This window comes from Physella acuta, unplaced genomic scaffold (assembly GCF_028476545.2).
Source record: "Physella acuta isolate Inbredline_101_S28 unplaced genomic scaffold, ASM2847654v3 ptg002377l, whole genome shotgun sequence".
Classification (NCBI taxonomy): domain Eukaryota; kingdom Metazoa; phylum Mollusca; class Gastropoda; family Physidae; genus Physella; species Physella acuta.
In genome coordinates, this window is record NW_026733868.1 from 55,001 (window position 1) to 82,914 (window position 27,914).

The 27,914-nt window shown below is 39.7% G+C and overlaps 2 protein-coding genes and 1 long non-coding RNA gene across 3 annotated transcripts in view; all 3 read left to right on the forward strand.

The window, feature by feature from the left end:
* The window catches only part of LOC131933143 (A disintegrin and metalloproteinase with thrombospondin motifs 12), an 18,951-nt gene extending 909 nt beyond the window's left edge, over positions 1–18,042 (forward strand). Inside the window, exons 3-14 of the mRNA XM_059289945.1 lie at positions 663–771; positions 1,307–1,412; positions 2,980–3,060; positions 3,307–3,425; positions 8,039–8,082; positions 8,932–9,024; positions 9,357–9,468; positions 9,722–9,880; positions 11,048–11,180; positions 14,144–14,281; positions 15,095–15,146; positions 18,020–18,042. Coding sequence (XP_059145928.1) covers positions 663–771; positions 1,307–1,412; positions 2,980–3,060; positions 3,307–3,425; positions 8,039–8,082; positions 8,932–9,024; positions 9,357–9,468; positions 9,722–9,880; positions 11,048–11,180; positions 14,144–14,281; positions 15,095–15,146; positions 18,020–18,042 — 1,169 coding nt within the window. The remainder of the gene's footprint in view (positions 1–662; positions 772–1,306; positions 1,413–2,979; positions 3,061–3,306; positions 3,426–8,038; positions 8,083–8,931; positions 9,025–9,356; positions 9,469–9,721; positions 9,881–11,047; positions 11,181–14,143; positions 14,282–15,094; positions 15,147–18,019) is intronic.
* A 4,955-nt stretch (positions 18,043–22,997) lies between these two features.
* LOC131933139 (uncharacterized) lies at positions 22,998–24,154 on the forward strand. The gene is made up of 3 exons (XR_009384869.1): positions 22,998–23,073; positions 23,810–23,918; positions 24,021–24,154. It is a non-coding gene; the product is annotated as an uncharacterized LOC131933139 (long non-coding RNA).
* A 915-nt stretch (positions 24,155–25,069) lies between these two features.
* On the forward strand, positions 25,070–27,286 carry LOC131933144 (uncharacterized; the record flags this gene model as incomplete). The annotated part of the gene is made up of 5 exons (XM_059289946.1): positions 25,070–25,135; positions 25,451–25,494; positions 25,697–25,808; positions 26,276–26,434; positions 27,192–27,286. Coding segments are annotated over exons 1-5 (424 nt in total), but the record flags the coding sequence as incomplete, so codon positions are not given.
* Positions 27,287–27,914: the final 628 nt, after the last annotated feature.

The window sequence follows — 27,914 nt, forward strand, 5'->3', positions numbered from 1 at the left end:
ATCACACTGTCTCTTTATTTGCCGAGGTCACTGAAACATGTGATATCTACTTCATCTTCCCTTATGTGTTTTAGGCATGAACGGGAAAAGTTATCAAACAGTAATTTTAGAAAACATTGATTTGGTTTAGTCGAGCCGTGGTGATCGAGGATGCTATATTATTATCTAGCCTTTTTCTTGTAAAAAAAAGTTGTTACTAATTGTTATACTTTCACTGGATAATATGTTAACTCAAGGTTAGGTAAAGGGCTATTTCTAAAAATATTTGAATTGATAAAATAAATGTAAATTATTTTCAACGGCTTATCCTGAATACACATGTATGAAAATGGTTTCCAAATGGCTTGAGTTTTAAAACAAGGAGCCACATTTTATTTTGCTTGCCAATGTTTTAAAATATAAAAAAGATACTATGATATATAGCAGGGAACCGGCTTTTGAAGTCTAGTGGAACTTCATAGAGTCATGTATTCGTATACTTCAGCTCAGTCCTAACTTAAACCCTAACACCAAATACAAAATAACCTTATATACAAACCCCTAGGATTTGATATAAATCTATCTTATTGAGAATTCGAGCTCTTTAGATATTTGTGTTGATCTAATGTACATATTATAATGTAATTTCTGCCGCTCCCCCCCCCCCCTCCTCCCCCATGTAGCTTTCTGTTTCATCCTTCTCGGCCATACGCCAGTCCGCTCAGGACGGACTTTCGTCGACAAGAAAATCATCGAAACAAAAGTTTACACAGACGTGGAGATGTATAAAAGGTAACCTAGAATCATTTTAGTTGACTGTACCAACACTTTAGACAAGGGAGTGGGTAGGTTTTAACGGGTTTAGAGAGGTGTTTAAAACGTTTAAGACACGAGGCTTTTGAAATCTGCCCAAAAACAATGTAATTTATATAAAAAATATAATTCATAAAAAACGTTTTAATAATATGTAATAATAAACTAAAAAGTAGAAAATAAATGATTTTCTTTAATTATATAATAACACACTACTATTTAAATAACTATAAAGAAAAGCGTGGGTCACTTGATTATCTATTGGAAATCAAATTATCAAATTTAATGTCAGATTGCATTGTCTTCGTGTCTTGACCCACATGCCAACTTTGAAACGAATCTGTCAGTTAGAAGTGCTCGAAATTCCGCTCGGGCGTTTCGATTTAGACATACAGACAGAGACAAGAAGATAAATAAGAGCTTGTAATAAAAGCTTTTAATAATAATAATTCAGTGTTACAGTTAAATGTTTTAAGTTATTTTTTTTTCAACACAAAAAAATTGTTTTTGTTAGATGGTATACAAGGGTCAGCGCATCAACAGCTGAGAAAAATAAAAAACAGCTCCACAACCTAACACAGAGCGCGATCAAAGAATACGTTTCTCTGTGTTTTCATCAGGTGAAGAGTTTTATGAAATTTTCAATGCTCCTTTAGTAGTTATTTCATTATTTATTAACCAAGAGAGTTTATCAACAGTAGAGAAAAAATTATATGTAATTTTTCATATACCCGACTAGGCGTAGCGGCCCCTCCCGGCGCCCGGGGACAAACTTTCAATTTGGCGCCCCCCCCCCCCTCCATATATTTTTTTTTATATTTACAATTTAAAACTGCAGCTAAAATGAGTTTTTTTCCAACTTATTTTGGCGCCCCTAGAGTCGGCGCCAGGTGACATATGTACCCCCCCCCCAGTTGCTACGCCCCTGTCTATCCGCACCTTAATCTATCAAGTGAGAAACAGAACAGCACCTGCTTCCAAAACGAAATACATCATGATGTCAGGCTTTTTATAACCACCAAAAACAAAACAAAAAGTTTGACAGCTCTTGATTTGTCCGTTCATGCGTAAATTGAGCTAATAGTAAGGACATTCGCCATTCGGGGTGAGATTTTAGGTGTTCTGCTACCTTCTCCAAGGCACTTCACTTGTTTTAATTGTTGTAGATTTTTATTACACCACACGAGCATTTGAAGTTACGCATTTCAACTCATACATCTAGACAGTCAGTTGACGACCTCAAGCGATCCCTTACCGGAAATATATCAGTAGTAATGTCGAATCAGCATTCTTTGTTTCCAGTGGTTGTTGTGTTGACAAATGCCTAGCACATTCATCCAATCACATTCACTATTTCTTACCACTTGTTAGCTTTAGTTTACCACTCGACTGTGTTGAGAAACTGAGAATTAAATCCGGCTTTAATGCCCAATGTGGAAACAGTGATTGTGTAATTGAGCTTAAAGTATGATTTTAAAGCTCCGATAAAGAACTTAAAGCATGATTTTAAAAATACGCTATGGAGCTTGAAGTATGATATTAAAGCTACAATATAGAGCTTAAAGTATGATTTTAAAGCTCCGATAAAGAACTTAAAGCATGATTTTAGAACTACGATATGGAGCTTGAAGTGTGATATTAAAGCTACAATATAGCGCTTAAAGTATGATTTTAAAGTTAAGATACGTTTTCATAGGACAGCTGAACAAAAATCTTAAGGTTAATATTTTAAAGTATATCTTCTCAGATACGGTAATCTCTACAGATTTTGCAATAAAATGCTATGTTTCTCCGACTTTCGAAAGAGACTAGGTTTCAGAGTTTCTTCCAGGCATCTCTTCGAAAAAATTTTACCGCCCCCCCCCCCGAACGAAATGAAATTTATATAATTTATATAGAAAATATATACTTTTAACAGTGTCCGCACCCCCGAAGAAAGTTTACCGCCTTCCCCCCCCCCCCCCCCCGAAGATTTTAAGTGCCCCCCCCCCCCCCCCCCGGAGAAAAAAGTCTGGAAGAAACACTGCTAGGTTTAGCAGTGAGGTTCTGAAATGATTTAACTTGTAACATCCAGATCTGTCACATTCATTACTTTAAACAAAACATTGACTTAAGTTGTCATGCAAATGCTAGACTCAGACCCATCCCATTCATTACTTTAAACAAAACATTGAATTATGTTCTTAGGCCAATGCTAGACTCAGCACATTGTACCCTACTTTACCTCACATAGTGGAACTACGGCTCGTGGCTATGGAATTTAATTATGTAAGTCTGATTTTAGTTACGTAATTAAATTTATCATTTATATTTTGAGTTTAATTCCAGTTACCTGTGTGTATTTAGTCTAATTGTAATTATTTAAGTAAATAAAATTTACACTGTATTACTAAATTTAATGGTCTGGTTTACAATTTAAAAGATGGAACAATGTAAGTTTAAAATTTAAGTCAGCAAATATTCGTTTTGGAACAATATTTGAACATGATCTCATTATTTTATCGAAACCTTCAGGCTATGTTCGATGATTCGGGGCTCACAGATATCGATGAGAAGCATCACATATTTAAAAAATTCTTACAAGAAATCCACAAAGTGAATGGAATGTATGACCACACTATGCTCATGACCTCGTAAGTTTCAGAGAAAAAATACTAAGAAATGTATGCATCAGAGGCGTAGCGAGGGGGGGGGGAGCGGGGGGTGCGGACCGCACCGGGTGACACCATCTAGGGGGGTGACACAAAGGCAGAAAAATAGCAAAATATATAGAGAAAAACTTGAAGGGGGGGGGGGTGCAAATCGAAAGTTCGAGGGGGGGGGGGTGGAAATCGAAAATGTGAAAGTTTGTCCCCGGGAAGGGTCGCTACGCTTCTGGGGGGTGGGGGGGGGGGGGTGACACCATTAAGTGCCGCACCGGGTGACACCCGACCTCGCTACGCCACTGGTATGCATCACAAATACTTACAGTTCACTATTAAAATACTTTATTGCTAGAAGATTGAAACTACTTGTAAAAAAAAAATATTACCATCTCAACTCTCAACTGACTTCTGAGTTGTATGCTAAAAAATACATTTTTACTAATGTTCTTTATTATGAAAAAAACACATCTCGGGAAAAATAAAACTAGATATTGTCTATACTTACTAGCTAGAGGTATCTGGAACTTGTTCATGATTGACAGCTACTGTATTTATTTATCTTCACATTAGGACTAAAACGCCATTAGCATATATATTATAGTGTAGTATCGAAATATTATTTTTTGATGGAATCGTTGTTAGGTTTAGAGGTTAGAAATAAGTTAAACGTTGGAGCTAGTGACGGGGATGGGGCAGGTGTCGGCAACCTTTTGAGATGGAAGAGCCAGAAGTTACAATTTACCAAATTTTTTTTTTTTAAAGAGACACACATACTTTTATGCATTTCGGTAGTGGAAGGCATAGAACCATTTCCACGGGGCTGGCCACATCAAAGTTGTAGGGCTGGCCACAGCACAGTTGTGGGGCTGGCCACAGCACAGTTGTGGGGCTGGCCACAGCACAGTTGTGGGGCTGGCCACAGCACAGTTGTGGGGCTGGCCACAGCACAGTTGTGGGGCTGGCCACAGCACAGTTGTGGGGCTGGCCACAGCACAGTTGTGGGGCGGGCCACAGCACAGTTGTGGGGCTGGCCACAGCACAGTTGTGGGGCTGGCCACAGCACAGTTGTGGGGCTGACCACAGCACAGTTGTGGGGCTGACCACAGCACAGTTGTGGGGCTGGCCACAGCACAGTTGTGGGGCTGACCACAGCACAGTTGTGGGGCTGACCACAGCACAGTTGTGGGGCTGGCCACAGCACAGTTGTGGGGCTGGCCACAGCACAGTTGTGGGGCTGGCCACAGCACAGTTGTGGGGCTGGCCACAGCACAGTTGTGGGGCTGGCCACAGCACAGTTGTGGGGCTGACAGTTGTGGGGCTGGCCACAGCACAGTCGTGGGGCTGGCCACAGCACAGTCGTGGGGCTGTCCACAGCACAGTCGTGGGGCTGGCCACAGCACAGTCGTGGGGCTGACAGTTGTGGGGCTGGCCACAGCACAGTTGTGGGGCTGGCCACAGCACAGTCGTGGGGCTGGCCACAGCACAGTCGTGGGGCTGGCCACAGCACAGTTGTGGGGCTGGCCACAGCACAGTTGTGGGGCTGACAGTTGTGGGGCTGGCCACAGCACAGTCGTGGGGCTGGCCACAGCACAGTCGTGGGGCTGTCCACAGCACAGTTGTGGGGCTGGCCACAGCACAGTCGTGGGGCTGACAGTTGTGGGGCTGGCCACAGCACAGTTGTGGGGCTGGCCACAGCACAGTTGTGGGGCTGGGCCTAATGCCCAGAGATTCTTCCAGGCATTTTCGAGAGCGCCCCCTCCCCTTCCCAGGAGGGGGTCTACCGATCGAAATTTACATAGACAATATATACTTTTAACAGTGTCCGGCCTTCCAGGGAGAAAAAATCTGGTAGAAACAATGCTAATGCCCTGCGGCTGTCAAATTTCCATATATACTCTACTCCAACTATTCTCATTGGGTTTTTTGTTTAAAGTTGTTTTTGTTTTTACAGTATAACATTGTATGAGTTTTGAAAAAATAAGAATATAATTATGGAACTTGAGAGCCGCATTTTGACATAAAAGGAGCCGCATGCGGCTCGCGACCCCTCGCCGACCCCTTTTCTAGAATCTCGCCGACCCCTTTTCTAGAATCTCACCGCATAGTTCCCAAGGTCCTGTCCTCTGTAGTTTGTTAGTACATTTAGGTCGTTACCGTTCACCTTTCCACGATTTGGCTGGCCTGATGTTTGAATTTGTCACGTCCACTGTGTTAAGTCGTTTATTTGTCCTTCCCTACAGTATCGTCGAAGTCATCTCTTAGTCAGGTGTACTGTGTTCGTTGGGCTCATGTCGTCGTTGGTTCTGTATTATGCGGGGGGGGGGGGGGGGGTGTTAGGGGAGGGGGGAGGCAGGGGGGAGGGTGTAGTACCTATGCCAGGGGTCGGCAACCTTTTGAGCCGGAAGAGCCAAAAGTTACAATTTACATGAGTTCCCAGTTTTTAAAGGACCACTACCATTTTTATTTCGATATTTTGGCATTTGATTAGAATTAGATCTATACTTTTGAATTTTGATTTAAAATTGATAGTTTTAAATATGAAAGAATATTTATTCTTTAAAAGCTTACTTATATTTCGCACAAAATATGTTAAAGTATTATACCTAGCTCTGCTATGATAGAATTAGTAATTAAATAATATACCTATACGACTATCCCAATCCGCCTTTGAAGGCAATAACTTTTTTTTTCTTTCTTTAAGGACACCACCGTATCAGGAGGTGTCTCCCATAGCCCAGTTGCTCTAAACACGGTCATCTCCGATTACTGGCTTGGGTATCGGTCGCTTCTGTCTTCGGTTCTCACCGGGCTTATCTTCCTACCCACTGAACGCAGGGTAAACTCGTACCCCACCACTCAATCATAGGAAGCTAAAAGCTTAAAAAATACCCGTCACTCAGGTCATAGTAATGCATACTGACCGATAGAGAAATGCATTCTCAATCAGAATAATATTCCTCATTTAACGATATTCGAAAAAGTCGGCAGTGGCAAGAATGGAACCTTCGCCACGGGGCTGGCTTCAGCGCGGCTGTGGTGCTGGGTCTGGTGCCCAAGCGGCTGTCAGCTGTCTGTATACTCTCTACCTCACCTACTCTCATTGTTTTCTAATGATTGTTTTTATCCTGTTTAAACTTGTTTTTCTGTAAATAAAATTAATGAGTTTTAAAAATAATGAGTTTTAATGAGCTTTGAAAATAAAATAAAGTAACTATTAATATTTGTGCGTGGAACTGGAGAGCCGCATCTTGACATCAAAAGAGCCGCATGCGGCTCGCGAGCCGCAGGTTGCCAACCCCTGACCTATGCAGTTTTATTTCTAGTCCCTAAATATATTTTTTTTTAAATTTTTTAAAAATGTATTAATTTTATTTATTTTTTAATTTTTTTAAAAATAATGGGATCCAAAGAAATAAAATGTCAAAATTTCTCAGTTTTTAAAGAGCCACTACCATTATTTTTGCCAATGATGTGGTATTTAATAACGATTAAGGAAATAAACTTGAATTTTTATTTGAAATAAATAGCTCTAATATGAACTAATAAATATGAACTAATATTGATTAATATAAAAACATTTTAGCGCAAAAAGTGTTTTAGCTAACTCTGCTATGATTAAGTTAGTTATCAAATATAATAACTATAGGACAATCCCAATCCACTTTAAAGCCAATAACTTTTTTTTAATTCTTTACGGACACCACCGGCTCAGGAGGTGTCTAACCGGGCAGGCCTCAACACTGCAAACTCCGACTAAACAACTGTTTTTGGATATCGGTTTGATTATATATTGGTTGCTTCTGTCCTCCGGTTCTCACAGGGCCTATCTTCCACCCTACTCGTACCCCACAGTCCAGTACCTGGCTCAAGTGTAGGAGGCTAGTAAATAAATTACTTCGTTTCTCAGGTCAAATTAATGCATACTGACTGGCAGAGGAATGCTTTCTGAATAAAATAACTATCCAATTTAACGATATTTGAAAAAGTCGGCACTTGAGCAGTAGCAAGCAAAGAATAGTCGCCACGAGGCTGTCCACAGCACGGCTATTGGGCTGGACCTGGTGCCCAAGCGGCTGTCAGCTGTCTGTATACGCTCTACCAGAGGCGTAGCGACCCTTCCCCGCGCCCGGGGACAAGCTTTCGATTTGCACCCCCACCTCAAACTTTCGATTTGCACCGCCCCCCCCCCCCCTCATGATTTCGATTTGTACCCCCATCAAACTTTCGATTTATTTTTCCAACCCATTATTGGCGCCCCCTAAGGTCGACGCCCGGGGACATGTGTCTCCCCGCCCCTCGCTACGCTTCTGCGCTCTACTTCAACACACTCTCACTGATCTCTGATCTGTTTTTTAATCCTGTTTAAACTTGTTTTTTACAGTATAATATTGTTTATGAGTTTTTGAAAATTAAATTATGTAACTATTAATATTTGTGCAAGGAGCTGGAGAGCCGAACCTTGACATCAAAAGAGCCGCATGCGGCTCGAGAGCCGCAGGTTGCCGACCCGTAGGATAGGGACAAGATTAGATCATTTTTAAGAAGACACTGTTGCTTAATGTTGATACCCGTATCATAACCTAATCCTTCCTTTCATACAGGCTCACACTGACCACATCGTTTAATACAAGTTCGATTAAAAAAGGTAAGACGTACCTTTAGCTTCCTCGTCAGCCTTCAAGCTTTTCTTTGTACCAGAGACACGTTCATCGTATATTCCCGAAAGGGCACACAACACAGGGGCAGATGAAGTAGAGCTCATCTATTTCAATGACATCGGTGTATAATAAGCTAGTGAGGTCAGCACTATGACTAACGACCTTTGTTTTCTCTAATTTTGAGTCAAGTACCCATGAGAGCTGAGTGAACTCATGCATGTCCATCAGACTTAATTCGAAGATCCGAAATCGACTTACCTATCCGACAACATAGGGACGCATCGTATAAGCCAAAATACTGACTTGTATTCATCATTACATGCCCGAACTTACGAACTTTACGACTCTGCAATTAAAATGGTTTAGCGGTAGACATCTAGAATGCTAACCCCATAAGTCTCGAGTTCGAATCCGTAGACCGTCCCTGAATCCACCCAACTCTGATGGACACCTAACTCACATTAGGGAAAGTAAAGGCGGCTGGGCATAGTGCTGACCACACAATCTCTTCATACGCCGAGGTAACAGAAACAAGTGAACTCTACTTCACTTGCCCTATAGACCGTCAGGTTTGAAAAAAGAACTTTACTTACTTACTATTAAAATAAAACAGTTTCAACAATAAGTACTCAAAAAAAAACAAGTGCTAAGTTAAGACAAGGTAAATGTTATCAATTATTTATCAATGTATAATTCATTATCAAATCAGTACCATAAACAAACACAAAACAAAACAATTCACCGTGAAATTCACTTGAAAAGTTACATGGCACACGATGTAAAAAGTGCAAGATATTTTTTACTCCGATTCTTTTTTTACTCCTTGATTTTTACAGGAGCGTTGCTGGAATTGTCTGACGACATGGCTGGCTATACGAAAATAAGCGAAGACTTGGACCTTTCTCTGCAGGCGGTCTCGTGGATGTATCGTAAGTAGGCCAGGGTCAAGGTTTATGCTATGACACACTGCATGCTCGACAAAATTACGATTTTCTGTATCGGTGTTACCCCGTCCACTTGCGTAGAACGATGAACTTTATAAAAAAGAATAAGATATTTGATTTTATTCAATGTTCTCACTAAAATTTGGTGAATTTTTTCTTAGGTGTTGCACGTTAACACCATCCCTACTCTTTATCTAGAGAGTATATTTAATGATATAAAATACAAATATATTGCAAATGGGACATTCTTTAGAATCAATTATTTTCCTTGATATATAAATTATTTGGCGAATGAACAAATTTAATTCATTCCACAGGAGGCGCCAGCTGGAATAAGATATGCAATCCCCATGGGCTAAGCTCTTCAATTATAGAAGACAAAGGGGGATTTCAATCTGTATTTGACATAGCGCATCAGATCGGACACAAGTAAGTCGATAAATCAATGCTGTCCTTTTCAGACTTTTTTTTTTCTTTAGTGGCAGAAAATATTTCAAAACGTGTTTTTTTTTTATTTTTTTCAATTTAAATGTTGTAAAAAGTGATTTATAAGTTTATGTTAATCAGAATATTTTTCAAACAAAAATATTCACCGTAGATTCGATTTAATTAACGAAAAGACGAATCCATTTTAGAAAATAAATTAACAAAAATAATCCATAACAATTCTTGAATCGGTCAGTCTTGGGGCTCCGCACGATGGAGAAACTGAGGTATGCAATGATACTGATTACAACATCATGTCAAGCATTAAGCCAGAAAATGGACCCCTCGCTTCACAGTGGTATTTTTCCAAGTGCTCAGCGTCTGAAATCCATGCCTTTATGTCGAGAAGCGACAGGTAAATGTTGATTTTTTACTTTCTCTTATACAGAGTGTGGAGAAAGTATTGTATCGTCCACAAACATTTAATGAAATTTAGTCAGTTTTCATTGTTTTAAACATCCCTACTTCATCGAATATGGTATACGAGCCGGCCCGCGGCATAAAATACGCCGCTATTTAGTTGTTGTTTTTTGTACTTTTCAGTAATTCATAATTTGTGAATTCGACAGTACCAACGCTGCCACTGAAAATATTTCTTTAAAACACAATCAGTAGCTCGTTAAGGACCATACCCCCCTTCCTTCTCCCCCCCATACGTTTCAAATCGTTGGCTCTGCTTGTAAACATTTAGAGTGAACACAGCTCACTAAAACCATGTAGGGGTGGGGAGGTAGATGCGCGTTTGCAGCTTGTTTTCTAGCGGCTCCCAGAAGAGAATTATATATATAGAATAGATAATGAGCAATGTATTGAAATCGTGAAAAAATGTAAATTCAGATTTTGAAAAATTTTGACGCTTTACAAGCTTGCGGTTACAAAAAAAAATAAAAAACAAAAAACGTAGTAATACTGTTTTTCTCTCTCTGTGTGTGTGTGGGGGGGGGGTGTAGGGGCGCTTGTGTGTGTGTAAACACGATAACTTGAGTGCCTTTTAATTTTATGTTAAGTATAAAGTCGGTTTGTAGTTTTCTTTCAATTTTGAGCTATTTCCGGTAACCGGAAGTCGTACGTTTTCTACTTCCGGTCTCTTAAAAGCCACTAACTTAAGTATCATTAAAATTAGGAAAGACGAAATTCAACATTCTAATATTAGATTGTATGTGCAGGTTTTTTTTCAACTTTTGAACAATTTCTGATAAATGCAAATAGTAATGTACTATAAAGTTCTATATTTCCGTGGACACACGACGAATAGAGAACTGTTTCAGTTACGTAGACATTTCATATATAAGTAAAAGATATTATACCTGGATCACTTTCACGTTTCACCTGACTTCCGATACCCGGAAGAGGAAGTGGTACTTTATTCTCTTTCTGTTTTCTAAAAATAATAAAATACCAAACAACTTGAGTAAATAGTATATATAGTATAAAAATAAATGTGTTTAAGGGAGGGGGTGTATGTAAAAGTAGGTGTGATTGTGTATAAATCAATTATTTTGATTTTTTTTCTGTTTCCCAGGATCGATTGTTTGTCTAACCTAGCGACCCCACTACCGGAGTATGAGAAAACCTTACACATAGTCCCAGGACAGAAGTACCCAGCTGACCAGCAATGTCAGATGATTTACGGGAGCACGTCGCGTGTTTGTTTGGTGAGTACAGTGGTGAGACGACGTGTGTACAGTGGTGAGACGACGTGAGTACAATGGTGATACGACGTGTGTACAGCGTTGAGACTATGGGAGTACAGTGGTGAGACGACGTGAGTACAGTGGTGAGACGACGTGAGTACAGTGGTGAGACGACGTGAGTACAGTGGTGAGACGACGTGAGTACAGTGGTGAGACGACGTGTGTACAGTGGTGAGACGACGTGTGTACAGTGGTGAGACGGTGAGACGACGTTTGTACAGTGGTGAGACGACATGTGTACAGTGGTGAGACGACGTGAGTACAGTGGTGAGACGAGGTGTGTACAGTGGTGAGACGACGTGAGTACAGTGGTGAGACGAGGTGTGTACAGTGGTGAGACGACGTGAGTACAGTGGTGAGACGAGGTGTGTACAGTGGTGAGACGACGTGAGTACAGTGGTGAGACGTCGTCTGTACAGTGGTGAGACGACGTGTGTACAGTGGTGAGACAACGTGTGTACAGTGGTGAGACGACGTGAGTACAGTGGTGAGACGACGTGAGTACAGTGGTGAGACGGTGAGACGACGTGAGTACAGTGGTGAGACGACGTGAGTACAGTGGTGAGACGACGTGAGTACAGTGGTGAGACGACGTGAGTACAGTGGTGAGACGACGTGAGTACAGTGGTGAGACGGTGAGACGACGTGAGTACAGTGGTGAGACAACGTGTGTACAGTGGTGAGACGACGTGAGTACAGTGGTGAGACGACGTGAGTACAGTGGTGAGACAACGTGTGTACAGTGGTGAGACGACGTGAGTACAGTGGTGAGACGACGTGAGTACAGTGGTGAGACGGTGAGACGACGTGAGTACAGTGGTGAGACAACGTGTGTACAGTGGTGAGACGACGTGAGTACAGTGGTGAGACGACGTGAGTACAGTGGTGAGACAACGTGTGTACAGTGGTGAGACGACGTGAGTACAGTGGTGAGACGACGTGAGTACAGTGGTGAGACGGTGAGACGACGTGAGTACAGTGGAGAGACGACGTGTGTACAGTGGTGAGACGGTGAGACGACGTGAGTACAGTGGTGAGACGACGTGTGTACAGTGGTGAGACGACGTGAGTACAGTGGTGAGACGACGTGAGTACAGTGGTGAGACGACGTGAGTACAGTGGTGAGACGACGTGAGTACAGTGGTGAGACGGTGAGACGACGTGAGTACAGTGGTGAGACGACGTGTGTACAGTGGTGAGACGACGTGAGTACAGTGGTGAGACGACGTGAGTACAGTGGTGACCCGACGTGTGTACAGTGGTGAGACGACGTGTGTACAGTGGTGAGACGACGTGAGTACAGTGGTGAGACGACGTGAGTACAGTGGTGAGACGGTGAGACGACGTGAGTACAGTGGTGAGACGATGTGTATACAGTGGTGAGACCATGTGTGTACAGTGGTGAGACGACGTGAGTACAGTGGTGAGACGACGTGAGTACAGTGGTGAGACGACGTGAATACAGTGGTGAGACGACGTGAGTACAGTGGTGACCCGACGTGTGTACAGTGGTGAGACGACGTGTGTACAGTGGTGAGACGACGTGAGTACAGTGGTGAGACGACGTAAGTACAGTGGTGAGACGGTGAGACGACGTGAGTACAGTGGTGAGACGACGTGAATACAGTGGTGAGACGACGTGAATACAGTGGTGAGACGACGTGAGTACAGTGGTGAGACGACGTGAGTACAGTGGTGAGACGACGTGAATACAGTGGTGAGACGACGTGAGTACAGTGGTGAGACGACGTGAATACAGTGGTGAGACGACGTGAGTACGGTGGTGAGACGACGTGTGTACAGTGGTGAGACGACGTGTGTACAGTGGTGAGACGACGTGAGTACAGTGGTGAGACGACGTGAGTACAGTGGTGAGACGACGTGAGTACAGTGGTGACCCGACGTGTGTACAGTGGTGAGACGACGTGTGTACAGTGGTGAGACGACGTGAGTACAGTGGTGAGACGACGTGAGTACAGTGGTGAGACGGTGAGACGACGTGAGTACAGTGGTGAGACGATGTGTATACAGTGGTGAGACCATGTGAGTACAGTGGTGAGACGACGTGAGTACAGTGGTGAGACGACGTGAGTACAGTGGTGAGACGACGTGAATACAGTGGTGAGACGACGTGAGTACAGTGGTGACCCGACGTGTGTACAGTGGTGAGACGACGTGTGTACAGTGGTGAGACGACGTGAGTACAGTGGTGAGACGACGTGAGTACAGTGGTGAGACGGTGAGACGACGTGAGTACAGTGGTGAGACGACGTGAATACAGTGGTGAGACGACGTGAATACAGTGGTGAGACGACGTGAGTACAGTGGTGAGACGACGTGAATACAGTGGTGAGACGACGTGAGTACAGTGGTGAGACGACGTATATACAGTGGGAGACGACGTGAGTACAGTGGTGAGACTATGTGAGTACAGTGGTGAGACGACGTGTGTACAGTGGTGAGACGATGTGAATACAGTGGTGAGACGACGTGTGTACAGTGTTGAGACGATGTGAGTACAGTGGTGAGACGACGTGTGTACAGTGGTGGACGACGTGTGTACAGTGGTGGACGACGTGAGTACAGAGGTGAGACGACGTGTGTACAGTGGTGCGACGACTAAAATGGAGGAAAAAGAGGATAAAGAGGAAAATATCTGGGACATTATCCCCCACCCCCTTTTCAATTAGGTCAATTACCCCCTGCCATTTCCCCGAAAGTGAATTCTACGAATATGTAGTATAACAACCTAACAACCAAGGAAGAGATTGACAATAACACTAAAAAACACATGCCATAATCAAAGTATATGCATATGTTAATCAAATAAATACTAAATACGAAATATAATAAAATAAAATTAATGTTTGGCCTAGGATTAGATTTGTTAGATTTGTTTACCTTAATATTACGTGCCTTTACAGGGTCCAGGTTTGAGTTCTATTGGTGACATCTGTACCTCAATGTTCTGTCTTGACCCTGTGGCTTCCAAATCTTCCCCAACTGGAATAGAATGTAAGAAACATTTTGCTGCAGAAGGGACGTCTTGTGGAGACGGAAAGGTTGGTTATTAAACTTAGTTATTTTAGATTTTAATATGCAGCTGCTTAGCATCTAATTAAGCCACATCGCATGTTATTGTACAGGTGTTTGTCAGTCTATATGTGGGTTGGTGGGTTTTTAAATTTTGTAACTCAGTTTCGACACACGTCTAATGCAACTGTTAATTGAACATATTTTTTAATCTAATTAAATTTTAATATAATCAATACAAATCAATGTCAAGATTAATATTTTCAATAACAAAAAGGGAGATGATTGAACAATATCGATCAGGCAAGCAGTAGGTGGGGTCAGTTGTGTTCACGTCAGAGGCGTAGCTAGGGTGGAGGGGGGGTGGGGGGGGGTGCGGACCGCACCGGGTGACACCATTTAGGGGGGGTGACACTAAGGCAAAAAATAGCAAAATATATCGAGAAAAACTTGAGGGGGATGCAAATCGAAAGTTTGAGGGGGGGGGGGTATGAAAATCGAAAATTTGCGTTTGTCCCCGGGAAGGGTCGCTACGCCTGTGGGGGGGGGGGTGCAAATCGAAAGTTTGAAAGTTTGTCCCCGGGAAGGGTCACTACGCCTGTGGGGGGGGGTGGGGTGACACCATTAAGTGCCGCACCGGAAGATACCCGACCTCGCTACGCCACTGGTTCACGCTATCTTTTCACACCTGTAAGCTGATTGCTGAAGCTAATAACGGGGCTGACACTATTCTCTTGTAAATTTTTAAAAGTTCAATTAAATTTAACGTCTGTGTAAAGACAAAACTTATTTCACTATATTAACCAGCATATTCATGAAAAATATTTTCTTTCATCACACAGTGGTGTACACTTGGCACCTGCACCAGCAACCCATCAGCTCCTACCATGGGAAGTAAGTATAGGGTTCAACATATGCTGGTCTTTACGTGAATTTTGTACAGTCTAAATATCACTTTAAAACACCGACAACACGTTTTTAAATAATAACAATTAAAACAAAGCGAATCCAAATAACTTGACGTACTTGACTTAGTCCTCTTTGCTCCTTATAGAACATAGGGCCTCCACCATTTCCTTCCATTTTGTCCTATCCTCGGCTATTAATTTTGACATCTCCCAAGACATCCCTATTGGCTTCAGTTCTTCAAGAAGACTCCGCCTCCAGGTATGTCTTGGGCGCCATCTCTTCCGCTTTCCCTGGGGTTCCACTCAAGCGCTCGGCGTGTCACATTTGGGTGAGCCTTTCGCAGCGTGTGACCCACCCAGCGCCACTCCCTCCTTCTTATTTACACAGTCATACGCTCCTGGAATCCATATTACACAAGCCCGTAATCTTCTCAACATAAGACAAAAACTGACATAATATCCACATTATGTTATGTTTCTCTTTAACTTTTGATATATTAGAAACGATTTCTATTGTTTTCTTTTATTTTCATGGGTTCGAATGGGTTTGTCTCTTGAAAGGGCCTTTAATTATTTTTAAAGTTGTGTACAGCCTTATGAGATTTAAAATTATGTTAATTTTAATGGAGACAACTTCAAAATCAAACAACTGCTGCCTTGTAGTTTGTTCTTGGTTGGACAAAGACTATGGAAGCAAATCCAAAAAGAAAAGCAGGCTGAAATTGGAGTCAAAGGCCTCAATGGCGCATAACCAGTTGACACGTATACTTAATTGTGTTGGAGGGGATCCCTTCCAACAACAAAATTAAGAACGAAGAAGAAGAATGGCTATTCAAAAACGAAATTGTTAAAAACAGGTTTTTTTAATCCATACCAACCATAACAATCAGCAAATGTAGCCAACGCCATTCTAAATATTTGCTTAAGGCATTGTAAATGCGAATGTAAATTTAGTATCTCTTTTGTAGAAGGCGAATGAGAGAGGTTGTACATCTTACGAATACATCTATATGCGAGATTAGTTTTAATTGAGGCTTCATCTGAATGGGAAAGTGTTGATGATTCTTGTACTATTTCTGTTTTTAAAACAAAGTTGTAAGACAACTTTGCTTGATTACATTTAAAAAAAATTTGATATTTTCCCCAGCAGCCGTGTAGTGTTGGTGACCAGAAGGCACGGGAGTCACGTGACACTGCTGCTGGTTGAGTGGACTACATCAGCACACATTTTTTTTTACCAAGGACAAGCTTTAGGAAATATCACTTTGTGAAAATAATATTCTTTTGTTTTTCATTTTTCTCTACTTTTAAAAATTCTAATATGCATTTTCATTTAATAGCACATTGAAATGTTTTCACAAATGTTTTACTGCAAAATACTAAAACTTTTGTCAATAGCGTTTTAGACAACTTTACTAATTCGAACAATAAAACACAACTCCAACTCATTACTGGTTTTGTTGAAGGAAGTTAAAAAATGAGAGAAATGTTAAGTAGGCAGATATTAAAATATGCAGGAAGTAACAAAAATCTGTAAAATGGAGTAAAATTGATAACTTTTTTTTTTTTTCTTTTTTTTTTTCTCCCGCCTCAGACATGTAATTGTAATTTACAGCGTCAGTTGTGTGTTCGCTTTAGTATTACAGTTTTCATCATCGGCTTGTAAGGACTGATACAGATTTACAATAGTAATATTTCTTTCTTACTTGTAGCCTGCTTTCATTCATTTAAGATAGTTTACTTATACATAGATCTAATACAAAACGTCTAAACATAAAAAGATATAAATAAAAAAAAATAAAAACCGACCTGAAACTGAAAATGCAAATGTGTAATTAAATGATGATTCAAGGGATTTTTTCCCCAGCGTGGTGGGCTGAGGGGACGGGGAGGGGGGGGGGGGAGAGGGTGGAATTTGGGTGGTTTTAAGTAGAGCTGAAATAAATTTGGGATTACAGAGAATTAATATGATACAAATTTTAAGCAATCGGAAAAGTTGTGTTATTACAATGAGACACATCAAAGTAAATATTCTTCCCTTTCAAACATCTATATCTGTACAGTCCTCAAACAGTTTTTTTTTAAAAATTCAATTGTTTTAAACATTTAAATCAGTAATAATAATATATTTGCTAGATTTTACACAGCATCAAGGACATGAACATCATTTGCATATATAATAATCTAAGGGAGAAAATAACATGGCGTAAGAACTAGACTAAAATAAGGTGTGCAAACTAGGTTTCTCTTGACTGCTTAGTTTACTGTGCTCCGTCCTTAGCTGCGGTGTCAAAAGTTCACATTGTAGCCACCCATGGACAGAAATAGAAACGACCGTGGGAGAAGTGTCTCTGTAATACACATACTGATCTATCATTCCAAAACTTTCCATGACATAGAATTGACCCTTGGCGATGAGGGCACGCTACCTTGAAATATCCACCAGTCCGGTTGAGTGGGGGGGGGGGGGGTGATGTTTGGCTTGAGACTGTCTAAATTAAAAGTAATACTTTACTTATTTCTTTCCTGTAAATTTTTTGTCTCAGTTAAGTGAGAATTCCCAGTCTATGCCTTAGCTTTACTTGAACTATTTCTTTTAACTCGATGTCCGTGTATTTTGTAAAAAAAATATCTGCTAAAAGTATCGTCTTGTTTTTATATTCGATATTTACACGTTCATTAAGCGTGTGGTAAAAATGTTTTTGTTCTTGTCTATGTGTTGGGGCGTAAATATTGATGATTGTTATTTCTGTTTTGTCAATATCCAATGTGATGCATGCTATCCGGCCCTGTTTATCCGTGTATATACTTTTAATTTTGTGTTTGTCAGATGTACAAAGTGTACTGGTTCCTGTGCAGTTGAAACCAGTACAGTGCAGTGAGTTTTTAATACTGATATATGCATCTAGTTTATTCGCTTCTTCTGTAGTTTCAATGTAAGTTTCCTGTAAAAGTAGGATGTCAATATTGTGTTTATTTATTATGTTGTTTATATAAAGTGTTTTGTCCCTAGCCCCTCTGATGTTCAATGTTGCCAGAGTTAGCATGAATTATTTGGGGTTTTCTTTCGAACATCTGTTTCTGGAGGGCTGGATGGTGGTGGTCTTTTAACGCCAAACTTTCCAACCGCTGGTTTGCTATCCCGTTGGGCCCTGGTCACGACCCTTAGAGGTGGCTTTACTGTAGGTAGTTGTTTTTTACTTGAACTGATTGCTTGACTATATGAAAATTTACATGATACCTTTGTTGCTAATATACTTTGTGAGCTTTTAATTTCCTTTAGCGGTTTCGTTATGTTTTCCGAACTGGTGTTATCTTGAAGAATATCATTTATTGTTTCGCCGACTGCCTCCAAATTTTCTTGATCCCCATCTTTTTGAGACCCTGTTACTATGGAATTTCTGGTCGCTATTGTCTCCATGGCTTCGGCCTCTATGGTGGTTTCTGCTACGCTTTCGTGAACTTGCTGTGATGCTGCAGTAGTATGATGTGTTTCAGTTTGGCCATCTACTTCAAAGGCATCTTCTACCTCTATATGCCTTGCTTCTCTAAGCATTTCATTTTGTCTTTCTCCGTCAACATCATAACTGTCCCAATGCTTTAAGAAATTTCTATTGTTACTTGGATGCTCCCTAACTTCTTCTTTATCATTTGCATACCAAGGCTCAATTGCCTTGTACTGTCCATCTACTAGCTGGACGCCGTCAAGAGCGCGAGTCCTCAAATGCTCACACATTTTAGGCAGGTGCCTGTCTGTGTTGCAGTGGCAACATTGCACCCTCCTCCCATTGAGGATTATAAGGACTCTGCTCTCCTTGTTGGCCTCATTTATAAGTATAATATAGTGTGGCATACTCTCCACGTCTTCTTTCTCCAGAGAGATGGTGAATTGGACCACATTTGGTTGGTCTATTCTCTTAAATGTTGGTGTTGAGTCCTGACTGCTTATAGATTTCAGAATCGCCATTATATCATCGTCGCTTGTCCTGGAAGGCAGCCATTTCAGCATGCCCCTTTGCCCAGATTTATCGGCGTGGGTTATTGATATTCTCTGCACTCTGTATCTGGATGTTACCCCAGGTGGCAAATCTCTGTGAAATTCTTTTAGGTGTATTTTCTCATATAGTTTCTTTGATCTAATGGTGACATACCATTTACGCAGTGTCCCATAGTTATACAGACCTTCAAATTCAGCTGGTGATAGACTACATAACATACATAGCTCTCTTTTTAGTTCGTCAGCTGTGAGGGTAGCTAAAGAAAAACCCTCTTCTATGAAAATCTCTAGAGTTTTTGGCGCATGTCCTGCCATGCCGAACTTAGGCAGGAATAGCCGTTTGATGTATTTTTCCGACATAGTTGTGCGTGAGGTCCACCCGGGGCCAGGCAACACACACAAGAAATAAAAAAAAGAAAAAGTACTTACAATGTATAAAATGTGAAAAATACAATAACACACACACATAAGATTCCAAATGGAAATACACACAAGTTTAAATAATGGAAATAAGCTGTAACGAGCAGTGGAATCTAATTATAAACTATCTTGATCCATTAATTTGTAAGACCTTTATTGTGTAATTACCCAGGCTCGTTATTTTCCTTACTCATTAGTTTAAGGCATCGATAACAATTGTTTTAGTTGAGAATAGATGACATTTACAAATAAGTAATAGTTTACAAAAAAGATTTTCATTAAAAAGAAAAAAAATTACATTTTTTGTGGTGTTTAACACTTACCAAAAATGGTTAAATATAAAAAAGATTAGATTTTAAGTTTCTAAAATTGAAACCAAGCTGTAAACTCCCTCTCACCATTGTTACACAAATTCCATACGTGATGTTATTTATGCATGATTTCCTGATATAATAATTTTTTTCCTTTTGTTACGGAAATCACCGGCCCAGGAGTTGTCTCCCATTAAACAGGCACGCCTCAAGACGACAACTCCAACTAATACAAAAACTATACACTATATGTAGCTAAATCCCCAATCCGAAAAAAAAACCCATCATATTTTACACAGTATTTGGAACCCGATTCGCGATAAAGTTGTTTTATATAACATTTCTCATACAACAAGTTTCATATGTAACACAAAAAAACAGCATGCTAAACCACCATTACTGCAACTTATATCGAGCTTATATGAATTCTTGTACGTTATTGAGTCATTGATAAAAAAAACAGCTGCATTTTGTACTCGAGGAAATATAATCAGCAAACACTTATTAATGATATAGAATGATATAGAATCCCATTATGAAGACTAGGTTGAATATTTTAATGATTCTATTCAGTGTTATTAAAACATTTGTGATTACGAAAAAAATATTGTGTTTTTCATTTCACTTGTGTAAACAGTCTCTTAACTATTTGATGTTATTAATATTTTAGGTAACTATTACATTCAATAACGAGGGCCCCTCCCATTAAAAGGGACGCGCTCCACGACTTCATTGTATGATTGCAAGTAAAAGTATATTTCATTCAACGGCTCTTTCTTTACTTATTCAAACAGAAATGTTTTTGGAAAATTCTTAGAATTAAAAAAAAAAAGATCGGGTAGATGAGGCTCGTTAGCTGGGGACAGCCACTCTTCTAGGAGAGACAACTCCATAATCAAACAACTGCTGCCTTGTAGTTTGTTCTTGGTTGGACAAAGGCTATGGGAGCAAATCCAAAAAGAAAAGCAGGCTGAAATCGGAGTCAAAGGCCTCAATGGCGCATAACCAGTTGACACGTAATCCTTAATTGTGATGGAGGCGTGGTCGAGTCGGCAAAAGCTCATGGTTGATAAATTCGAAAAAAAAGTCTCGAATTCAAACCCTCTTGCAGATAAGGCTCGATCACTTCCAACACTAAAAATTAAGAACGAAGAAGAAGAAGAAAAAAATTAAAAAAGAAGCATAAAGGTCCATCACATTTTTAAAATAATTATTTTGCACCCCATTTTCCTGGTATGTATATTACATTATGATGGGAAAACCCAAAGCCACAAAAAGATACTTTTTCAGGCTGTACATCCCACGGGGTAATATAAAGAAAGGTTTGTTTGCTTTAGATCTCAGCAAATATGTTTTCAGCCTCATACAATACCAACTGAATTGAAATTTTTTTTAGGCTGGTACATTTACTTAATCATAGCACAGGAATGTAACTATAAGTCAGTGGTTCTCAAACCAATTCGGTAGATCGTCTTAATGTTTAAAGAGCTCTATTCTTGTTCTGCTTCGTTTTGATTTTTAATGTTGGAAGGGATTTCCAATAACATAATTAAGTATTACGTATCACTTGTTAAGCGCCAAGAAGTGTCTTAATTTTTATTATATTTCAGTTACTTTAAAATACATTTTTACTTCTTTCATATTTCTAGTTAAAAGATAATGTTCCATTTAAAGCACCAAGTGCCTCAGAGGCGTAGCGAGGGGGGGGGGCGGGGGCACACATGTCCCCGGGCGCCGACCTTAGGGAGGGGGGGGGGGCGCCAAAATGGGTTGGAAAAACAAATTGAAAGTTTGACGGGGGGGGGGGTGCAAATGAAAAGTTCGATGGGGGGGGGGGTGCAAATCGAAAGTTTGAGGGGAGGGGGTGCAAATGGAAAGTTCGAGGGAGGGGGGTGCAAATCGAAAGTTCGAGGGGGGGGGGTGCAATTCGAAAGTTTGTCCCCGAGCGCCGGGGAAGGGTCGCTACGCCTCTGAAGTGCCACCAGATAAATGCCAGATATTTGTTGTAAGAAATGTTTCAAGACCTGCTTCTTTCAGTTCAAAACCCAATTCAGTTTCCTTGCCTAATGTCGTTTCCATGAAATATATTAGCTGGTCGTAAAAAATATTGGTCACGAAGATCTTGATAAATAATTTATTTTTCTATTCAACATTTTATAACCAAACCAAGTGTGCTCAGATCCGTTTGACTAGACCAAATATTATGCTACCTGCAGACCCACCTTTGAACAAAACAAACTCAACCCGTGGACGTTTTAGCTTCCTATTTTTTCGATGCGAAACACCCTTAGATCGAACAGTCATTCTAACAATATTTAAAACAATCAAAGAAACAAAAAAAGTCTAATGCAATGTTCACATCATCGCTGAGGCGTAGCGAGAGGGGGGGGGGGGGGGTTGGCGGGGGGTGCATATGTCCCCGGGCGCCGACCTAAGGGAGGGGGGGGGGCGCCAAAATGGGTTGGAAAAAACAAATTGAAAGTTTGAGGAGGGGGGGAATGTTTGTCCCCGGGCTCCGGGAAGGGTCGCTACGCCTCTGCATCATCGTGAGAGGGGCGGGTCTGGCATGGTATGTTTAATTATAGGTCGGGAGGGGGGGGGACGAAAAAAACCGATGAAGTTTCGTGCCGTTATTACTTGCCCCACCTATCATAACAGTTTTCCTGAAAAACCTGTCTCCAACGTCATTTTCCAACGTCAGACTCTGGTTTGTGTACATACCCTCAGTTCTTTACAAACGCGATACGCAGCCTCCTTACAGTTCTATATAGAGGAAAACCAACATGTAAGTTAATTCAGTTCCTGGTAGCGAAAATATTAATGCTTACCCATAATTAATATACAACTTGCATAGTTATTCACTTACAGGTAATAGTGAGTAATATTACATAATGTTATAATTGCATTATTCTGTGTAATATACATTTATACCGTTAACTCTTTTTTAGCTAATGTAAGAGTTTAATATTGAGCTAAAAAATAATATTTCTACTGAGTTAAAAATTATCTTTTTATAATATTGTTGAAAAATAGAGTGATGTTTCAATTTAAAAGAACGGATGTGTTACAATGTATGAATGCAAATACTTAACAAAACATCTACTAGCAGCATAGATTAACGGCAGTGACACGTCAAATGTTTTTTATGAAGATGAGCAATAACATAGTTCTATTTTTGCTAACAGGTAAGTTATTGTCTTTTTTTTCTACAGAAATTTCTTCACGTTTAAATTTTCTTATTTGAAGTGCTATTAAATGTTGTTAAAAATAAACAATAAAAATTCTTTGTTGAAGTATCATGTAACTTATAACTTTAATTTTTTTTAACAACCTGTTATCAAAGAAATTATTTCACCACCAGTTCTAAACATCTGTCCCTAGATTCAAATATTCGTGTAGCTGGTAGGCCTGTAGTCAGCGATGATATTAGCACTCAATTTTAACTCAAGCCGTAGCTTCAACTCTAACATAACCTAAATCCTCACACAAAGCACACCATAATAGTTGAACTATCGTTAGTGGCAAGCTGGCTATTTGAATATTCGGTGGGTCGGGCTGGTAAAGCTAATGGTTGCTAAACCGAAAAGCCCTGAGTTCGAACCCCCAAGCAGATGAGGCTCAATAGCTATGAACAGCAACCCATCTTGGAGAGACAACTCAAAAATCAAACAACTGCTGCATTGTAGTATGCTCTTGGTTGGACAAAGGCTGTGGAAGCAAATCCAGAAAGAAAAACTGAAATCGGAGCGAATGCTTAATATGGCACATAACAAATTGACACATATTACTTAATCATGTTGGAGGAAATCCTTTCAAACATTAACATTCAGAAAGTAAAGAAGAATATTTGGGTAGGGCTAATCAATTAGATATTGTATGCACATTTTGGAATAAAATTTGACGCTACTCTGGTCTCCACAGTAACCTGTTTATCCACCATCTACTGCGAGTCTGTAAGAAACAAGAAGGACTCTACCGACAAGTTTATCATTGAAACTAAAGTTTTTACGGACGTGGCGATGTATAAAAGGTAACATAACATCATCTTCGTACGATGCAGGAACCATAACTCGTTAGTTTGGGGTTTTAGTTATTAGCTTTACCTACAAATAAATAAAATCACTTTCTGCAGATGGTATTCGTGGACAAGCGATACGACAGCGGAGAAAAATGAAAGTCAACTTCACTATCTAACACAGAGCGTGATTAAAGAATACGTTTCTCTGTGTTTTCATCAGGTTGTATTTTAATGTATGTTTACATAGCTCGTTTGTTAATACTAGGCAACCCTGTTATCCGTTGGAAAACCGCCCCGCTGTAGCAAAGCGCATTCAAATACGCGCACCTGTACCATGCCACCGAACATATGCTACCACACCACGACAACTCTCTCTAGGTATCTAAAATTAGTTCAGTGGGGTTAGTGACCGTAGAGATTAAAGTGGAAATAAAAATGTTATCTATGAGCAATTTTGGGAACAAAAAAAGAAAAACTGCATATGCCTGTGTCTGTGTCTGTGTCCATGCCCAGGTCCAGGTCCAGGTCCAGGTCCAGGTCCATGTCTAAGTCTAGGTCAAGGTAAAGGTCTATAGGTTAAGGTCAAAGTCTAGTTATGTTTTTGTCTATATGTGTGCATGTATGTGTGCGCGCGTATTTCTATTGTTATAATTTATTGTTCGTTTTAACTATGTTCTCAGACTAATGCTAGATTTCTCACATTAAACCCTACTTTAAACTTCGTAGTGGAAATTCGGCTGTCGTCAATCGAATTTAACTATGTAAGTAAATGTAGTTATTATATGTTAGGTCTGATTTTAGTTAAATACGTACGTAAATGATAAATCGCATTTATATTAAATGAGTAGGCCTGCGTGTGAAGATTTATTTAAATTAGACAAAAAAGGTAAACTTAAGACCTGAGTGGTTAAGATAAGTAACATTACATCTCACATTCATTATTTGTATTTATTAAATGTATAAAGCAAGTTTTAAACATTAATTCTTCAAAAGTAATTGATATAAGGATATAAAGAATATGTTTTCAAATATAAATCAGGAATTTTAAATTCGTATTACAATAAATTATAACTTTTGAAAGATGTTATTAAATTTAAAAATACATTTCAGACTAATTACGATGACCCTGGGATCTCAGACATTGATGAGAAGCTTGCGATATTTTCTAATTTTTTAGCACAAAACATTAAAACAAATGGAATCTATGACCACGCTATGCTTATGACCTCGTAAGTTTAAGACAAGTCCTGTATAGGGCTGGTAAGTAGATCACCAACCAGTTCTACGGCTCAATAAAACCTGCATGAGCCATAGAACTGGTTGGTGACCTACTTACCAGCCCTATACAACGTATGATCTTTGTTTGCTAGATGCTTAAGCAAGTTGACACGTAATACTTAATTGTTTTGGAGGAAATCCCTTCCAACATAACAGTTAAGAACAAAGAAGAAGAAGAAAAAGGGTTAAACCTACAACCGCGGTTAGTGTTAGGCAGCGAAACTTATGTTGTAATACTAATTGGTCTTTCCCAATCTTTGATACAGGATCCCATTGACGTGTTCTTGTAACACAAGTTTGATCAAAAAAGGTAACAACCCCAACGCCAGATTTAGATTTACTTACCCATAGCAGTACCAGTGTCGTAGCCAGGTTTCATACATTATACATTATATATATATATATATATATATATATATATATATATATATATATATATATATATATATATATATATATATATACGATGGCTTAAATTAGTAACATTAAGAGCTTTGTATGTTATTCTGCAGGAACCGCGAACTGGAATAGCATGTGTAGAGAAAATGGACTGAGTTCTACAGTTATAGAGGACAGAGGGGGATTTCAGTCTAGTTATGACATAGCACAACAAATTGCTACTAAGTACGTTGTAAACAGTGTTTCTACCAGATTTTTTTTCTCCGGGGGGTGGGGGCACTTGAAATTTTCTGGGGGGGGGGGGACTAAAATTTCCGGGGTGGGGACGAACACTGCTAAAAGTATATGTTTTAGATAAATTCCATTTAGTTCGGGGGGCTATCTTCCCCCCCCCCCCCCCTCTCCGGAAGAGATGCCTGGAAGAAACTCGAGTTGTAAAAACTGTTTGATTCATTTTTTAAAAAAAATTAGAAGCGTAGAATGTTTTTAAAAAGGGGTTTCAGTCTTTTAATTAAAATGCTTGAAAATAATGATTTAAACTCTTATATCAGTCAAAAAAGTTTCAGATAGCGGTTTTCATTTTAAATTCTATTAACATGAAGTACTGCGCTGTTTTGTTTCGACTTAGCGAACTTAATATTTCAATTTAGAAATGTTTAACAATAATGGATGTCCGTTACTGATTCTGTTAGTCTTGGGGTAACGTTCGATGGTGATGATAACGACTGCAATGAAACTGACTACAACACGATGTCACACTTACAGCCCAAAAATGGATTCCTACCTTCACAGTGGCACTTTTCAGAGTGCTCAGCCAGTGGATTTGAAGAACTCACATGGACTACTTATCTGTAAGTGGTTTTCGGCCTTTCGTTATTTTCAGCGGGTCGGCGTGGTCGAGTCGGTAAACTCCAAAATCAAACAGCTGCTGCCTTGTAGCTTGTTCTTGGTTGGACAAAGGCTATGGAAGCAAATCCAAAAAGAAAAGCAGGCTGAAATCGGAGTCAATGGCCTCAATGGCGCATAACCAGTTAACACGTAATCCTTAATTGTAATGGAAGCATGGTCGAGTCGGCAAAGCTCATGTTTGATAAATTCGAAGAAAAAAAGACTCAGAGTTTAAACCCTGGCAGATAAGTCTCGATCCCTCCCAACACTAAAAATTAAGAACAAAGAAGAAGAAGTTATTTTCAGGCTGTAAATATATTTTTCACGAATCTCGTTATTTTACGCCAGCATGAGTGTGAACAATTTAGTTTTACAATGTTGTATGTTTTTCTGTGTCAGTGTGTCTGTCTTTTTGTCTGTAAATACGATAACTTGAGTACGATTTCAGTTATATTAACGAAATTGCACATATAGGTATTATATAAAATTTGTAGTTTCTGATTACTTTTATTCGATACTACTGTTATGAAAATGAATCCATTTTTTTCTAGGAATATAACCGACAATTTATAAAGTGGCAAATAGCTGTATACAAATCAACACAAAAATGCTAAACATATTATTTTCATTCCCCTTCGTACTTTATTGTTCCTCTAGTAGTGCCAACACAATTGCGGGTAATAAGTACCGCTTTGAAAAATTTGAATTTTCTCTTCACAGCAGTGATTGTTTAAGGAACAAACGCCCACCGCTACAGGAATTTGCAAGCACCTCAACGATAGTCCCGGGACAGAAATATTCAGCCAACCAGCAATGTCAGATGATGTACGGTAACACCTCACATGTTTGTTTGGTGAGCTCATTCGGATTTCTTGTTAGTAACTTATAAACAGTTAGTTTGTATTAAAAGTAACGAATAATGCTGTCATACTAGAATTCATAACATTAATAGATTTATAGAAAAACAGCATACGACATGTTATGAAACAATATTTATATTACAATGGGAATATTTCAAAAGCTAAGTAAATTGTCTGCATCGCTGCAAAATGAAGAAAAAATGTTACAATATTTCTATACAATGGGATTAAGATTAAATTTGTAATTCTTATTACCGAACATGATGGTATACATAAATCTTACGTTTCTATATCTATACACAGGGTTCACATTTCAGTGAAATTAGCGACATCTGTACCTCAATGTACTGTCTTGACCCTGTGGCTTCCAAATCTTCAGCAACTGGAATAGAATGTAAGAAACATTTTGCTGCGGAAGGGACGTCTTGTGGAGACGGGAAGGTTGGAATAAAACTGAATACACTTCATGAAAATTATGCTACAGACATAATTTCCATGTCTTGATTATTAAATATGGGTTTAAATGTTAATATTCTTTCTGTTTTTCAAACTGAGAAGTTTGTAAGGTGTCAAATTATCTATT